This window comes from Notolabrus celidotus, chromosome 15 (assembly GCF_009762535.1).
Source record: "Notolabrus celidotus isolate fNotCel1 chromosome 15, fNotCel1.pri, whole genome shotgun sequence".
NCBI lineage: Eukaryota > Metazoa > Chordata > Actinopteri > Labriformes > Labridae > Notolabrus > Notolabrus celidotus.
In genome coordinates, this window is record NC_048286.1 from 21,098,570 (window position 1) to 21,117,239 (window position 18,670).

Genomic DNA, 18,670 nt, shown 5'->3' on the forward strand with positions numbered 1-18,670 from the left:
CATGCAACCACCAGCTGATACTTGTCACATAAATGCTGACAGGGTGAGAGGAAAAGTCAATGCAACACCTGATACGGAGCAGATACACAGTAGTAAATGATAATGTATAGTGAACAGGTGTTTATGCAAATGAGACTCCCAAACAGGGCAGGCAATACCCCACCATATTGCTTATGTTTTAAGTTTCTATGTAGCGATTGACAACTCAGAGATGCTCTTGCCTGCTCTGCTGCCATCGTCTGGATTGCAGGACAAGAACTTGCTCTACTTTTCCCTATCAGAGATGGTTGGGACCCATTCTGCTTCCACATTTGTGCTCACCAACTGTGATTATTTTCCTACTCTCGAAACCAAGCTGAGATGAAAACAAAAAATTTTGCCATGATGTTTATCAATGATGAATGCAAACGTTTTTTTGTTTTTTTTTGCCACAGTGTTAACAGGCAGACATGAAATGTGTTGAGTGCCAAATCAGATTGATTTGAAATGATGTGTGATCAGGTTGTCTTTGCTGTTGCTTTTTCTGCTAACTAACTTATAAGCCTTGTTATGGGGTTTTGACCAATCAGAATCAAGTATTTAACACAGCCCGGTAAGAAGAAGTAAGAAAACCGGGTAAAAATATACATCATAAAAGCAGCACTTTATGACTTTTCTGTGAAAGAATGCACACAGCTAGTGTAAAATCATCTTAAAGAGACTTGGTGGCCCATACACCGACCATATAAAGGCTGCTATTTTAAGTTAAAATGAGCTTTAAGGCTGGACAGGAGTTATGACTATCAAATATTCAACCTTATAGTAACTTCACTGAACAACAGGAGCTGCTTTTATGTCCCTTTTACCCTTTTAAATTCCAAAATCGTATCCTCATGTGTAATAATTGCACCTCAGGGTGAAAGTTTCTCTTTTTACAAAAACTCTGCACATGGATTTGGTGACAGTAAATTCATTCTACACCCTGGTGGTAAATTTTGCATCTATCCATGGTTGCTAAATATGGTGGGTGTACACTATGATGTGTAACTAAAACCTACTCATAGATTCATTATGCTTGAATTTCATTACAAAAGTGAATAAAACTTAATATATTAAACAGTTTATGTCAAAACAAATGAACATTAACAATAGATAAGTAATTACAAGCTTTGATGCCCTTTTCTATCAACTCATGATTCAGACACCCAGTTTGCATTTAGCCATGCGTAAAAGAGCTAATTGAATTTTATTGTTGGGTTTCGAGTATCAGCCTTAACCTTCAGTGATCTGCTCTTGTCTGTTGCTCATTTGGATCTCCATGTATGGCTGTCTTTAATTTATGCAATTAAGTCCAACGTAAAGTTGGATTTTAATTTTGTGTTCGTCCAAGTGTAGAGGATCAACATATCTCCCAGAACAGATGAGGAAAGTTATACAGCAGGGCAATAGAGCTGAATCAAAGAAGAATCAGGATTAGAATTTAATTTGAATCCGCTGAATTATTCATCGACACGTTCAGTTTGCAGACAGCTATCATACTCAAAAGAGAATAATGTTTTTACTCTGAAATTCCGCTAGATCCCACCGCTTCCCACCAAAAACTGTTATTAAAACATGAAATTAAAAATATTTCAAATTGGGTTGTGGCTGCTCTAGGCAAAACACATCCTACGCTCACAAACAGCACATAATGGAGCCTGAGAATGGGAGGTGTGAATACAAATGTGTGCAGTTTTGCTGTGAAAACCCCTCATCATAACTGATTTGAGTTCCACCTGTATTCATGTGAGAATTACTGTACAAAACAGCCTTAAAAGGATTATATAGAGGATTTCAGTAAAGCTTAAGATGTAGGGTGTAAAAGGATGGAGGGCTGAGAGTTCACCTGACAGAGGGGGTTAATGCATGTGTTCAATATTTCCTCTGTACAGAATAATGTCTTGATGGAGGAAGCTGGATAAAAGCATTACAGAAAAAAAAAGCTTGTGTATAAAAAAATAATGGAAAGCTCAAGTCACTTGAGGTAAGGGGAGGAAGGACGTACACTAACGCACAGCTTTGATAAAAATAGTCTGAACAGAAGATGACAGCGCAGAAGGAGAGAGAGAGAACTGGAAGAGAGGAGAGAAATTGAGAGCCTCTGGTGGTTTGTGGATGAGTGGAGAGACGTCTGATGAAAAGACAGCGTGAGGAGAAGACTCGCTATGACGGCAGTTTGCTCCCAAAGTTCAGAGCTCAACTCTTCCCACTCCTTCATCCTGCTCTCCGTCGGCCCGTTTGTTGCCCTGACAACACTCTCAGCCGTTCAACTGCACTCTCAGTGGAGTGGAAGTAGGGGGAGGTCTGAGTGTGTGTGTGTGTGTGTGTCTGTGTCTGTGTCTGTGTATGTGTGTGGTGTGGAGTAGTATAGCTGTTTTATTTATTGCATTTGGCTGTATTTGAGAACAGTAAGTCGTCGGCCTCAGTATAAGGCGAGCTGCAAGCTTGTTTTACTACAGCATGTTGTTCAATTGTACTGAGCATTACTTCTGTTATCGTTAAGAGCTGCTGTCTTGAAAAAGAGATTTAGATATCAGTGGAAATGTTTTTCTTGTAAGCTTAAATGATCAGTTAACCAATACAGGAAACTCTCTGTTTTTCCGTAAAGATCATGTTGTAGGCCTTTTGCAGTTTTGGATGGGACAGAATCAGAAACATGGGGAGGGAGAGCGAGAACCACATGCAGCAAAATACTCTATACATGGGGCACACTCATAGACTGTATAAAATATGGACGTAGTATCCGTGACGTCACCCATCTGTTTCAGAAGCGCTGCTTTGAGGCAAATCGGCGGCGGCAGCCATATTGCTGCTGTTGAGTGATTATGACGTAAAGAGGCGGGCTTTGATCCTCCTAGCCAACAGCTACAGTGTTCCCGCAGTCAGCTGTGCCTCTCATTGGAAGACTGGAATTGCTGCGTGAGAAGTGTGCTGATTAGTAAATGAGCGATCCAGACTACACTCGTCTTTTGTACCAGGCTGTAAACATGTTTGTTTCTGCTGTAAAGATCGCCTTTTTCCCATTCATGTGTGTGTGACTTCCAGTACTTCCGGAGCCAGCCTCAAGCGGATCCTTGATGAACTACAGTTTTTTAGCACTTCCGCATTGGACTCATATTTTTAGACCAAAGGTTGCCGCTTGGGCACACTTTAGCCGCTGAGCTTAACCTGCTTCAAACAATCTTATTGGCCCTCCTAATGAGAGATTATAGTGAGCATTTTTCTATCATGAAGATTGAAAGAAAAAAAAGAATACGTCTACTGCTGAAAAAATTGTTAATATGCTAAAAAAAAAGGCGAGAACATCTGAGATTCTTGCTTTAGGATGTAAAAGAGCCCTGCACACAAATCAAACAGCCCTGTGGCTCTCACAGCAGCCACATGCAACATTCCCCCTCTCGTGAGTGCAATTTTGCAGCCTGTAAGGAGAAAACTACGTCTTGAGCGCATGCAGAAGCGGACTGAGCATGTGATTGTTTTCCCTGTGCTCTCCTGCTCGAGAAACTCTCATCTGCTGGTGCGTGAATAGATTTTCTGTTTTGAAAGTCAACGCTTGTGCACACACAAAGTGGTATCCTTGAATATAACGGCTATTGTATTTCGTATAGATGAATTACGTCAGCATCCAGTGTTCTTTCTGCCTTTGTAGTTTCTGAACAACATAAGTGCCTGCACATGCATGGATTTCTCATCTGTAGGGAATGTTCAAAACTGCTCCTTTATAATGCGTCTAAACCTTCCTGTTAACACTGCAAAGTCTATTATGCGGCATAGTTATGTTTTGCTCTGAGAAATAAAATGCATTGACATTATGTTGTTGCAAAGACAGATTTTAACTAGAAGACTCTAAAAAAATGTGCTTTTGATCAAATTTTTATGTTGAAATCCTGGTTGGTACTCTGTCTTTTGTGAAAGTTGATTGAATTCTGGAGTCTATCGGGTAAATTTGAAGCTATTGCTTAGTTTAGCTCAGCATAACATTAGTGCTATAAACATGAGGAAAAAAAGGCCCAGAAACCTCTAAAGCAAACAGCCTGAAAATCCAGCATCTACAGTATATATCTCACTTAATGCAAAGTCATGTCTTAAAGCTACTGTTGGAAGTCGTGATATAAACATCAGTTCGGAGAGAAATTTCGAATGTCAATACTATCTCTTCCCACCAGATTTCCTCTCACTCACGTCCACTCTCTGCTCCCGTAACCCCGCCCACAAAAGATCACTGTGTACGTTCTATGAGGAATTAGTGGCTTCCCAGCCAATCAGGGCGACAGTGGGTCGGGGAGTAGCTCTGATTGGTCCTTGATAACGGGAATGAGGGGAAAAATGCCATTGGTTTATACATAGGCATCGGAAAACACAGAGATCTCGCCGTAATCTCAAATTACTCTACTTACAGGTGAGAACCAATTGGTATTATGACCTTTTCACCAAACCCAGCAGAAAAAAAAGCACAGTTTTTTACACCATTCCTGCCAACAGCAGCTTTAGTAGTTAAACCTGTAAAGTGTGCTGGGCTGGTTGTTCTGTAATTCAAACTAAGCTAAGCAGCTGCTGGCTATATTAGCGCACAAACATATGTGTAGCTTGGATTGAACTAATCTATTGTATTTGTTTTAAATAAACAGCATTCTCATTCTGGTTAATTTGGCAGTGCTTTGCTAAGTTTTATTTGATACATGTTGTAAAAGCAACCACTGCAGCAAAGAAATAATTTTGTTCTTAAAAGCAATGATCAGCATCTTATCTGCATTTTCTCCCCATTTCTCTCTTCACTTTATTACCTTGATGACTGTAAACTGTGGCTGTCAGCATTTTCTTGCAAGGGGAAGCAGAACAACTTTGGGGTGTGTGGGGACATAAAACCTGGGTGAACGACTGTTTGTGCTGATGAGGCCTTTTGAAAAATCTTTTTTAATTTCACATTCAGAAGCAAAAGAAAAACTCAAGAGGTGCATCAGCAGCTAAATGTGACAGAACACCCTTTCATAATATATATAGACTTTTCACTTCCAGTGTAGTATTTGTATTCTGAGCTGACAAGAGCTCATTATGTAGTCACATATTGTGCTCTATATTGGGTCTATGTGGTGGTCTTATTGAGCAGTCTTTCTCTTTGCAGCACTGGCACCATACGAGGGTGTGTGAGTCCGCTTTGTGTGCCAGTGAGTGAGTGTGTGTAAGCATCCTGGTGTCTTTGTGCGCCAGTCTGGCTGTTGGCAGCGCCGTTTGATTCTTGGCAGGTGGATCACAGCTTCTTGCTGCCCAGCTGAAGAAGTGGATACCAAAGACAGAGAGAGAGAGAGCAAGGGAGGAAGAGTGGTAAAGAGACATAAACAGAAAAGGAGAAAGAAAAAGAGAGGAGGACAGGAAGAGTGAGAGTAGATGTCCCAGGGGGTGCAAACAGGAGTGAGAAGAGAAATAGACAGACGAAAGGAGGAGATGAATAGACAAAGAAAGTGGAAATATTTTCTGCACATGCTTCTTTAAGTCTTGTGGTTCCAGCATTTTGCTGTGTTGCTGCAGGAATGTCTGATCTACAACCCCCCCATACTTCCACCTCCTCCTCCTCATCTTTCACTCTCACAATGTAAACCTCATAGTTTGGTGCTGAAAATCAATAAAACAACATGTCTCTCTGTAAGCGAGGAACTCTCACAGTAAGCAGGTCACGTGCTTGTGTATGGATTAGTGCATTTATTCCCCGCAAAGGAAAGCTCTGGTAAAATTAGATATGTGCGTGTGTGTGTGTGTGAGAATTTGCTTGTGTGAAAGGTTTGGCTGGGAAAACCATGATTACAGATAGATTTTTGTTTCTCTGTTGTCAGTGGGGCTTAAATTTGGAAGGTGCTACATTGTGAGACCAATTTGTCATGTTTAGCAGCTAATAAAACTGGAGATTTGTGTGTGTGTGTGTGTATCGTGTGTGTGTGTGTGTGTGTGTGTTTAAGAGACAGAGAGCGGTCATTAGATCGAACATGAGCCTGGTCAGAGTGACTGAGTGATGAGCTTGGTGTTTTTTAACCCAGACCAAAGCATGCCAGACTAAGGCTTAGATTTCACACACACACACACACACACACACACACACACACACACACACACACACACATACACACACACACACACACACACACACACACACACACACACACACACACACACACACACAAACACACACACACACCACACACACACACACACACACACACACACACACACAGATACATACACAAAAATCCAGCCAAATCCCTGGTGAAAAAGAAGACAGAGCGAGAGGAAAAACAGGGTGCAGCATAAGAAGACTAATAGAAAAACAGATAGTGGTGTGGCTTTGTTTTTCTTTGAGGAAGATTTGTAATCACGATTACTCTTTTTAATTTGACACACAAACACACAGACGCTCACACACATACAATACATATTGTATATGCACACTAGCTGTGTCAGCATACAGGAAGCTATAGCTAATACATAATTGATGAGTCTAGTCATTGATTACAAGTGATAAGTGGTATTGACAGGAGGTGTGAGGAGGATACAAAAAGTGTCGATGTGTAGCATTATGTATGTGAGTGTTTTCCCTGGGGGATACAAAATAGCTTCAGAATATGTAATGGGCTCTTTTTACATTCGCTTACTAAACAGAATTTAAAGGCTGATTTAAGCATGAAGAGTGACTCCAGACATTAAAAAAGTATCTTAAATTATCTGTATCCTTTCACTGTAAGAAGGAAAAAGGTCTATTCAGGTGCATATAGTTTTATTTTACTATGTTTGAAGACTGATGGACTATCATGGTCTCCCAGGAAGGTACAGCTTTGGGAAAAATACTCATTGGCTTTGAGAAAAACGTTACAATGCTCAGGGTGTGCAGCTAGCATGGCATCAGGAAATTAGCTAGCAAAGAAACTTGAAGTTAAGCCTCTAACCACAATGTGTTAGCCTTTCTAAATTTTGTGTAAACTAACCAGAAGTAATACAGGAACATACAATGAATACAATAAATGTCATGTGAGTTGGTTGTCTTTAGAGGTGTTGGAGAGCTAATCTGTTTTGTATCTTTATTTCTTTTTACTTTGAACACAGCAAGGCAACTATTTAGCTCTGTTCAGTGTTGCCAACTTAGCTACTTTGTCGCTATATTTAGCAAGTTTTCAGACCCCTCTAGCAACTCTTTTTCAAAAAAGCGATTAGCGACAAATCTAGCGACTTTTTCTGGTGTTAAATGGAGACTTTTGGAGACTGACGTGAAAGCATGTATCATTGTTACTCTTCTCAACGAGCAGTGGATGCTGCCGTGAGTCCCTCCTAGCTGCATTCAGAGCAGGAGGCGATCATCCCACAGCATCCAGACTAATGTGTCACGCATGTACAAAGACACCGCTGGCTGATCCTGCCTACTGTCTCTTTTTGCTCCATTTATATAGTTAATGTAGATTGTATACAACAAATATCTTGAAAATTATATGGTTGAAAAATTAAATATTATACTATGATTTGTTGCAGGCTCCTAAGTGTAGTTATAAACATATTTAGGGTGTATTTTAACATCTTTTTGTCTCCCCCTCAATGTTACACGTCTCTCCTGCAGCGTCCTTTACAATTCAGATTATGCAAATTAGGCGTTGACGTCATTTAGCGACTTCTAGCAACTTTTAGGACAGCCAATAGCTACTTTCCTTACTAAGGAGTTGGCAACACTGGCTCTGTTTCCATTGTCAAAGCTAGGCTTGCCTAACCTTCTTTGAATTTAATGCTGTCTTTCGACAAAAAAGTGAGTTATAAAGATTTATGAAAGTGTTTTGGTTTTGCTTTCAAAAATACAGAACTCTATCAAAATGTTTACTAAGACTTGAAAGTTGAAAGTGTTTCAGCTCCAGTTGAAAATGACTCCACTGGTGGTTTATCAACTCCAACTCTATCCACAAACGGAAAGAGGAGTATGGAGACAGACTTAAATAGAAAATGACAGCGAGAACTTGATGAGCTTTGATATTAAAACCCACACACACTCACACACATGGTCAGTGTATACACTGCTAGCTTGCTAACAGCTAACATCTGTTGGCAACAGGCGGTAAATTTGCTGTCTGGAGTGAATAAAAACAGACAGTTTAGCTGTCGGATTCAATTCTTCACTCAACATAATATTCCAGGAGACATTAAGATTTCTCTTTTATCATTGTGTTCTGTTATTGTCTTTATCTTCTGTGTGGCTACAGCGCTGTGTGGAGAGCTGATTTTCTAAAGTGGACATGAAAGTTTATCTGTCTTATCTAACACTTTCAAAAGCCTTATCAGGGACATTTTTATCATAGAAAGCACTTCAAAGAAAAATGATCACAGCGAAGCCTTTCTATTATTTCGATAGAAGAACAAGGATATTATGCTTTGGGAGACGTGCTGTTATTGAATGTGAATGGTGGTGGGATAATCTTAAAGTGTTAAGACTGAAAATTGTATTCATATTTTGGACTGGATTGTAGGTAGGAAAACAAAAGAACACAAAGTAAAAACTCTTTGTAAACCCATCTACTGAATGTAATGGAGTGCATTTTCTATTTTGATTCGGGTGAGCAAACACTTTAATTTATCCTACATTTACTCGGTTACACTCTTTGTGAAACACTTGAAAGGGGTATTACAATAAGTGAGTCTGACATAGTACAATCATCAGAACTGTATGTGAAACAATTTTGTTGCATTTCAAGAAGATTGATGATAACTGGCCTTTATCTAGGAGTAGAAATAATGTGAGTGTGTGCCTCAGGGTGTGGTCCTGAAATCAGGTTATTATGCTATTATGTCCTATTTCTGTACCCCATTCAAATGCCCATGAACTGAGGAAAGCAGTCTAAGTGGTCTTTAGTGTGTGTGTGAATACACTCATAAGCTGGAGGCTGCCTCTGACCTTTTACTGCTCAGCACCTTCCCTCTGCTGTTACTGTGTCATCCCTCTCATTTAATCCACCTCTCTCCCTCTGCTTCATTATACCATGAGCACTACTTTCTCCACAGTTGTTCTCTCACTCAGGCTGCAAACACACATACAGTAGATTTGTGCGTCACATGTGTATGCTTACTAATAAAGCATGACATACCCCCCTGCCGTCATGGTGTGCTGAGCTGAGGTGATAGCCTGGATTCAGTGAGAGCTAATGACCGCAAGAGGAAGAAAAGAGGATCGGAAAAAAAGGAAAAAGAGGAGGGTGGATTGATTTTACAGTGCTTTTGTTTCACCTACAGGCAGTATGGAAACACAGAGGGGCTTGTAAACAGGCACTTCATGGAGTGATCAGCCTCATTTGCATTCAGGAGGGCACACTCTTTTTCCTTTGGAATAGTTTTTCCAGGTCACCGCTCGTAAAATTTGTCAGGGATATAAAATGTGCTGCTTTAAAGTGATGCAGTCAGTTTAACTTGTTTCAGGTCAGCGACTCACCCGTCTGATCTGGGCTCTGTGGTTTGAAAGTGTACGTTCAAAGATTCCCATAGAGCGAGGATAACCTGAGCGAGCCACAATGCATGTGAAAGAAGAAAGAGAGAGGCAGCAGCCTCCACAGATGGATGCTGATTAAATATTGATGGTCAGCGGTGTTGAAGGCTTGATTAGGGCCTGACTGAGCCAAGGGCTACACAAACACACACACACACATGCACTCACACATACACACAGGTGGAGGACCTTACTTCAGGACCTGAGCAGGTTTTCATTATGCCGCCCCGCTGGTCACCTTCCTCTCTTCACATTTCATTCTCACCTCTCTGCTTCCTCCCCTTCACTTCCTCCTGTCACCTAGAGATCACACACAGGAAATAACTTGTGTAAGTTGCAGTCAAATGCTCATTCATCCCACTCATGCACTTTGTCCTTGATAACATTTTTCTTTTCAAGTGACACTTCAACAAAATCTTTTGTAGTGTTTGATCCATTTTCAGGCTTGGAAGTTGTTGAGACAATAAAAGGTTTGGTTCAGAGATACAACAAGGAAGACATATTTTCTCACATGTCTATTAAGCCTTGAAGAGAGGTTTAGTTTGACATTTGCAGGCTTTCAGATTACCACCTCCAGAAACAATGTCTGGATATCTCACAGACTGTGTTGTCAGCACGCTATTAGTGAACTATTTTTGGTGTGGAGTCATGAAAGTGTTAAAGAAAGATTAATGGATTTTTGCTGCTGTTGCTGGGTTTGTGTTATTCTTCGTTCTTTTAGTTTTACAGAGTGCCATTAACAACCTTTGATTTTGGTTGGTAAAAGTCCTGGTAATTTACACCTTGAAAAATGTGTTGCCTCTGTAAAAGCCATGAACTGTTGTTTTTTTTTCTTTTGCTATTTGGATGAAATGACCCTTTTAAGAGGGAAATATTGTGCCTGGGGCTTGGAGTCAAAGCATTAAACTCTAGATCTTAGAAGCTGAGTTTTGAAAAAAAAAAAAAAAATTAGATACTCCTGAAAACTTTCCCACTCTATCAGTACTTTCTATCCAGCCTCACTTGGACCTCCTTGAATAGAGTAGTTTAGACTCATATACCATCGCTGTATTCGTGAAAATCTATACCTGTGCCTGCTCTTCATAGTCTTCACAGGGTGATGATCATTTATGTAGCAGTATAACAAAATGTGACTGCTAAAAATGTACAGCACATACAGATGAAAAGCAAAGTAGAAGGTTGTTCTGCATGTGTGGTGGGGGAAGATTTGTAAATGTCTGATGTGGCATGAAAACTTCCCTATTACCACAATGAACCCAACTTGACCATGGTCTCCTTCCCCATCAAAGAGACTTTAAAGAGCTGTTTTTGTTGTTGATGTTGTTGGTTTAGTTTTCAGGAATTAAAGGTGTTTGGTTGATACTCCAATGAGGGCTTTTACTTATCACTTTAATGTCAAAAAATGTAAAAGTGAGTGTAAAATAAACTTTTTGTTTTGCTGTTTCACTGACTGTCTTTGTGTCCCCTTGAACAGTAACAGCTGCAGCAAAACCGCAGTTGTCTTATAGTTTAAATTATAGGTTTACCACTTCTTGTGATTCCACTGCTGTTGTACTGGAACACAACAATGAATACATATACATATCGTTTTGTTATGTTTCAGGGTCAAAATAATGTCATATGATGCTTTAAAGTTAGCATTTTCTCTTCAAGATGGAAGAAAAACGCCGAAAGATTGAGACATTAAGAGCAACTGACAGCTTTTGTTGACTTATTTGTTCTCTTTTCTGTCTTGTTTTGCAGTAACGTTACTGGATTCCATGTCAGCTTTGGCCGACCTAGGCTGGGAGGCTTATCCAAATGAGGGGGTAAGTGTATTCAGCACAGCAAAAACACACACATACAAGCACGCATTGGTACCAAAAAAAGAAAAAAGCACTCTCTCTTTGTGCCACCAGAAGTAAATCTGATCACGACTAGTGGGTTGTGTTGACATGTCGTATTTTCAGGGATGGAGCAGGGACTCTAGCTGCAGCACTTGAGTGTGTGTGTGTGTGTGTGTTTTAGAGAGCACTGAGTTCTTCAGAGCTTCTTTCTAAATCGGGAGTCTGCAGGGGGAATTTACAAATTATTTCCGCTGCGCTGAAACGCCGTGGCAGTGGAGCCTCCATTTATTACGGGTTGCGATTTTTGCAGTGAAGTGAGGCGACAGGGTGGAGGGGTAGATATTCTTACATAAGTGGAGATGCTCTGTGTACATGCTGGTGTTATTTGAAGGTGTGCTTTTGTGTGAGTGGGGTCTTGCGTAACTTGCCCTTTTTGCAGGTATAAGGACCTGTGAGGGAGTGTGGAGTGCAGCAAGCGTGCATCAGAAAATGACAACAGAGATGTGAGAGGAGAGGAAGAGGGACAGGGCAGGGAGAGGAAGCACGACAAACTGCATCCAATAAAGAAATAAGAGCTGGTTCTGTATGTCGGGAGCTGGTGAATAGCACTGAATTAATTCTATTTCCCCTTGAGTCACACTTCCTCTCCACTATTCAGCGTCAGTGTGTTAAATTGCAGGATGCCACACGCGGTTTCATGGTTGTGTGTAGCTGAGGAGTGAGGAGAGCAGAGCAAGGGTTGTTTTCTCAGGCAGACAAGGGTATCAAGTTCACCTTATTGAAATGCTCTGATTGTGCGGCCATACTGTGGATGTTTGTTTATGTTTCTCCTTTTTTTCCCATTAAGGTCCTTATTGCAGAGATGTGTTCCATGTGTGGCTGAGCAGAAAAGTTGAATCTTATTTTGAAAAGCGACGAGTACACAAGTTACTTTTATTGAGAGGGGCCACCAAAAGCACATGTGTTGTTAGTTTACCCTCAAAGAAAAAGTACTGGCTTCAAGTAAAACATATATAATAAACTCCATCCTGTATAATATCTTTTTTCACGGGCTGTCAACAAAGCAGGGATCTGGCATCACCTCAATGAATGTGTACAGACATTGATGGGAAACCGGCTCCATGGGCATGCACACATCTCCCCTGTCAAATAAATGGGACAAACAGATTCCTGATAAAGCAGTGTTGACTGAGAAATTGTCTAAACAAAAGTGTTCTCCCTGCATCTCTTCACTTTGAGGTCAGGCTTAGGTTTTTATCAGCTGCTCTATCTGACCACAGAAATGATGAAATTGGTTAAAGATGGTGCAGTCTTCGCTGTCATGGCGGTTCCTGTTTTGTCTCGTGGTACGTGGTTGCGATGATATCTTCCTCCTAGATAAACATGATGGCCATTGCTCTGTTTAAATCAAGTCATTGTCAGTTAAGATGACAAATGCAGAAGGCTAAATCAAATCTGGAAATAGACAGTTTATTCATGTCGGCTGTGAGTTGCCATAATTAAATATATATATATTTATTCTAAACCTGAATGGAAAACAAAAGCGATGGAGAAAAAAGCAAAACTACAGCTACTAAATAGTAACAAAAATTGAGAGGGGAATAAAGGACATTTATTTTCAATGTACTGTTACATTTCTAGATTTATTGATTAATACTTTAATATTATAAAGAATTTGAACACATTATTTGTTACTGATTGTTAAGAAGGTGTCTCCTGTTATGTTGCGGGTCAAATTGACCCTTTTAAAAGTCTTTTTTAGGCAATATATGCCTTCCAAACCAGCTAAATGCAGCATAAAAATCTGGGCAGCATGTCACAGAAGAGGAGTCGGGTAAAATTATCAACATCACTTCATAAAAATAAAATCTAAATGTAAAATAAAATAGACAAAAATATATGTCATGTAAAACCATTGTATTTCTATTTAGGGCTTTCCAATGTACATTAAAAAAAGTGTTTATGTGAATTATAATTAAAAACGAGTGAGTTATCCTCATTGAACCATGATCTGTGAGAATTAAAGAACAGCAATGGACGAAAGATAAATTAAAATGGTTAGTAATGGAGTAAAAAATTTGATTTAAAAAAATATGTATTGGGATTTTTTGGGGTTCTCACACTTTTGGTAAATTGAATATGCCCCGGGTCAAATTGACCCAGGAACATTATTGCTGTTCCTGAGAAACGAACATAACAGGAGGGTTAAAGAGGCTATTTGTGAATCACGCAGGGGGGAATAATTATTCATATTGAAACAAAGTATGTATCATTCCGTGCACACATTTCAGCACTGAACTGAGTGAATTGCTTTACAATGGAGTCAGCTGAAAGTATTTATGTTGGTTCAACTTAAAACTTTAAGACAATCAGTACTTACGTAAATGTAATAAGACACAAGCAAGGGTGCCGCATGGAGAGAAGTTCTAAGAGCCTATGACTGATGGGGGCCTTTATAAATAATTGAACATTTGCTGTAGTTAAGTGGAAGAGCTCACTGTGATATGTTGGCATTGTGACCATTGACACAACAAAGTTTTAAGTTGGGTAAACTTGTGAACTAACTTCACCTCGACTGATTTGAACTACTGAAACATTAAAAACAAGTTTATAGAAAATGAAAATACTCCCTTGATGAAATGGGTACATTTATCAAATTGGGTTACCTTAATTTAATCAAGAGTTAGTTATACTCAATCCAGTTGCTTAAATGATTCGAGAAAATAAACTTAACATGCTTCAAAGCCATTGGTGTCCCAAAATAGTTCAGGTTGAATTGACTTATCTGGTTTTACAGTGGAATGACTTCAAACAAGAAAGCATGATTTACTGGAGAAAGAGATAGGAAAGTGTCAGACTGAGAGGGATAAAAGTGTCAAGGATGTGAGAAGATCCAATGTTTCATATCAAGGGGATTATCTAGTTGACCTTTAACCCTTAAACCCCAAAGATTGGTCACAGCGAGAAGCAATTCCCACCAAGCTGAGCACACTGTCTACCTGCATTAGTCCAAACCACACTTGACCCCTGCAGGTCAAACCTAATCCGAGCCGTGCAGGGCCGGATGTATCTGAGACTGAGCGGAGCGACCCACTTCTGTCACTGAGCGGGGGTGTTCCTTGTGAGGGACACAAAACAGATACGTCTTAATGATGTTTAAATATGGGAGGCCCCCAAACAGCATCTCTGACTCCCTCCACAGGCTCCTCAGCCCTCATTACCCCCCACTCCTTCTCCTCCTCCCTCTCTCTTCATCTTCCACGTCTGTTTCCCCCTCCCCTCTTTAAAGCAGAGTTTGTTTCAGAGTTTGGAGGCCAATTACGTCGTCTTCGTAGGTGTACCCATCTGATGATTGCAGAAGGAGGGATATTATGTTAAGCTGGTGGATGGTTGAACTTAAACCTTGATCCGACGTCTCTGCTTCACTTCAAAGCAATCAAGCGAGCTCCTTGTTGATTGGCCAAGGTGATTGAGGGTTCAGGCAGAAGGCGGGTTTCTTTCTGAATGTTAATTAGTCTTTAGACTGAAGCGACACACTCAACAGTTTTCACTTTGTGTGTGCGTTTAGGGAACCAGAGCTTAAACTCTTCAGCCTATCCAAACATTGTCCCAGTTGTGTTTCTGGTTCAATTTCTCTCAAGCGGCCGGTGGATCATTAGCAAAAGATGGAGGCGAGCAGGTTGTTTCCGCCCTCATACGCACACCTGTGCTCTCACACCGAAAATGTGACGATGAACAGACTTGCCAACGAGGGATACGAGTAGCGCACCAGGAAGTTGCAGTAATCCAGCCACTCCAAACTCTGCCGACAAAGAAGTAAACAAAGACATCACAAAGCTCTCTTTATCCCTCAATGACTATTCCCATAAATGCTTTAATCACCGCTCCCAGGGGACACAGATTTGTGTGTTCATGTGTGCGTGTGGGAGTGTGTGCAACCGTCCTGTGATGTCCGACTGGTCTCAGCTCAGCACAGATGGATCTATTTAGCTGCCAGGCGTGCCTGTAATTTACCAACATTCATTCCTCTCCCTCTTTTTTTTCTCTCTTTTCTCCCTCCGTCTTCTGTTTTGTTTCTTTAATTGAATAGCGCAAGGGTGATCACAATGCCTCTCGCAATGTCGAGCAAGACTCCGGCGATACCCCCCTTTTAGAGTGAAACTCTAAAGCTGGCTGTCAGGGACATTTCTGTCAGCTGCCTGCAACAGCTTAAACAATCTTCTGCCTATTTTAATTTCTTTCTTCCTTTCTTCTCCTGTTTCTGCCACTTCCTTTCTCTCTCTGTCTGAAGGACTGTTGGGTCATGATCAAGAGAGAGCGGCTTTTTGTGTTGTAGCTCCAATTCATACACAGTAGATGTTTCAGCAGAGGAGATTAAAAGCATCTGAGTATGCGAGAGGAGAGGGAGGTAGTGTGAGTCTATGTGAGAATGTGTGTGTTTTTATGTGGGTCTGTTTTAGTGCTCAGGACGCGGAGGTGAAATGCGTCAGGCTTTTGCCCGGTTGTTGGGCTGTCACATCAGATTAACCTCAAGGATCCAATCTAAGTCTGGACTCCACTTGTTTAGAAGTTTCTTTTTGCCTTTTTTTGCTGCTTTCTTTGATTTTATTGGCCTGTCTTCTTCCTTTTTTTTTCTCTCCACCTCTCATGTCATTCATTTGAATTTTAGGACACGGAAGGATAGTTTACTCTTGGGTAAGGGTGGATGACTACAGTAGAGTTGCTTTGATAGCATTACCAGAATCAAGATGCATTACAAACCGGCCTAAATAAGAGATTGAATATCAGAAAATACCAAGTAGCAACCTCCGGTCTAAAAATACGAGTCCAATGCCAAAGTGCTAAAAACTGCAGTTCATCCAGGATCTGCTTGAGGCTGGCTCCGGAAGTACCGAAAACCACATACACACCAATTCAAAAAAGCAAATCTTTACAGCAGAAATAAACATGTTTACAGCCTGGTTCAAAAGACGAGTGTAGTCTGGATAGCTCATTTCTCGATCGGCACACACCGTACGGGGGGTGAATTTTTTTTCTAACGCAGCAATTTCGAAGATATTGAGATTACGAGTCCTCCAATGAGAGGCACAGCTGACTTGATTGACAGGCAGGAACACTATAGCTGTTGGCTAGGAGGCTCAAAGCCCGCCTCTTTACATCACGCTCGCTCAACAGCAGGGATATGGCTGCGTTTGGCCTCAAAACAGCTCTTCAGAAACGGATGGGTGACGTCACGGATACTGCGTCCATATTTTATACAGTCTATGGAAAATACACATTTATCACATTTACTAACCCTGAATAAAATCATATTTTCCCCCCTCAAAATAATTTCCTTTTTGGCACTCCAAAAAAGTAGCCTTAGCAAGTTTTGTTGTGCTACCACCATAGATGCAAAATGACTTCCACCTCAATGAACTGTTTTAAAGTAGCGCTAAAATCTTATATCCGGTCAACCAACAACAATGCAGCCCTAGCAGTGAATATCACATAAATCTCATCGTGGTGTTGATGTTGAAGCTCCTGTGGTTAAAGCTGTGCTAATTAAATACAGTATTTATTAAAAGCTAGTGTTCACAGCACTAACATTTTTGCCACAGTGTCAACAGGCAGAGGTGAAAAGTGTTGAATTGATTGGATATGATGTGTGTGACTGGGTTGTCCATCGCTTTTGCTGTTGAGAATATAACCCTGATATTTTGACCAATTAGAATCAAGTATTTCACACAGCTGGGTAATTAGTAGAGTTGTTCTGGTCTCCTAAATAAAAAGGCCCATTCATCAGAAAAAGAACAGTAAAAACACTGAATTAATCAGCTTAATCAACATTTGCCTTTACCCTTTTCACTTTAGGCAGATGTTTCAAACAAGTCTTTTTTTATCCAGAATGATTTTTCCCTGGACTTTAATCCTTTACCATAAGTTCATTACTGGCTGTCAACCCTGGCTTTGATTCCCACCCTTTTCCCTTTGTCGTACATTGCTCCTCACTCTCTTTTCCATGTTTTCAACTCAAACCACTGTCCTTTACTCTTATTATTATCTTTTTGGGCTCCAAAAAGCCCCTCAAAAAAATCATATCTCATCCACACACAATGTGTAGTATACAGCAGTTACTTTAAAGCCTTGCACTGGTTTCAGATTGGTACTCAGTCTTACAAATTACAAATTCAGGTATCAGAAAGGATGAAATGTATTCCAAACATCTCGAGTACACAGTTTGTGCTGGTGCTTGTATGTGTGTATTGGGGTCTGGACTTCTGTAAGGTGATACCTGCTCATCATTTTGGAGATTACAGCTTCAGTCTTTAGGAAGATGACAGGAGCTCAGAACAAAGATGGTGGTCCACTCATCCTTCCCCACAAACCAGGACTCATCCAGTTTGTGTGTGTGTGTGTGTGTGTGTGTGTGTGTGTGTGTGTGTGTGTGTGTGTGTGTGTGTGTGTGTGTGTGTGTGTGTGTGTGTGTGTGTGTGTGTCGTAGCATGTGTGTATATCCAAGAAAATCCAGTAAGCTTCCCCTTGAATGGATCAGATATCTTGAGACACTGAAACCACATTGGTTTATTTTTCTTCTCTTTAAGGAATAGAAATGTTCTTTTTCTTTGAGTGTGTGTGTGACAGTCCCTGCGTGTGTGTGCATGTGTGTGTGTGTGTGTGTGTATGTAGATAGAAATGTTTTTCTGCTCATGCGAGAAGTGTTCTCAATTACTGCCTTAGTCAGAAGTGGAAACAGATGGTAGCAGATGACGGGAGACAAAGTAGCTCTGTCCTACCTACTCCTGCTCTCTCTCTCTCTCTCTCTCTCTCTCTCTCTCTCTCTCTCTCTCTCTCTCTCTCTCTCTCTCTCTCTCTCTCTCTCTCTCTCGCTCTCTCTCTCTCTCTCTCTCTCTCTCTCTCTCTCTCTCTCTCACACACACACACACACTCCTACCTTTGGAGCGCTAAACATTCACTTTAGAAAACACACTCGCTCTGTGCACTCGTATGGCATAGACAAAGACGGCCCTTCAGTCATCTTGACACAGATCATCACTCATATTCAGCCAGACATGAAAACAGAACATGCTGGTTTAATGTTGGTTTGCACGTAAACCACAGCACATTGAACCTGGACCCAGTTTCCAATGAGCAATCTTTGGACTGAGTTCTCCTTTGTTCATTGCCCAGCGATGAAATGAGACGATCACGCAGTAGAGTGGAGCTGTTGTCAAGCTGGTGCCGTGCTCCTGAACATCACTCCCACCCTGGTAACATGGCCACTTAGTGTTAGATTTGCTAGGTATGTTTTAGCTGAAAGGATTTCCTTTGTCATTGTCAATGCTTC

The 18,670-nt window shown here is 40.8% G+C and overlaps 1 protein-coding gene across 1 annotated transcript in view; it reads left to right on the forward strand.

Moving 5' to 3' along the window:
• epha4b (eph receptor A4b) overlaps positions 1-18,670 on the forward strand; it is a 120,140-nt gene that overhangs the window by 10,199 nt on the left and 91,271 nt on the right. The window contains exon 2 of the mRNA XM_034702670.1: positions 11,261-11,325. Coding sequence (XP_034558561.1) covers positions 11,261-11,325 — 65 coding nt within the window. The remainder of the gene's footprint in view (positions 1-11,260; positions 11,326-18,670) is intronic.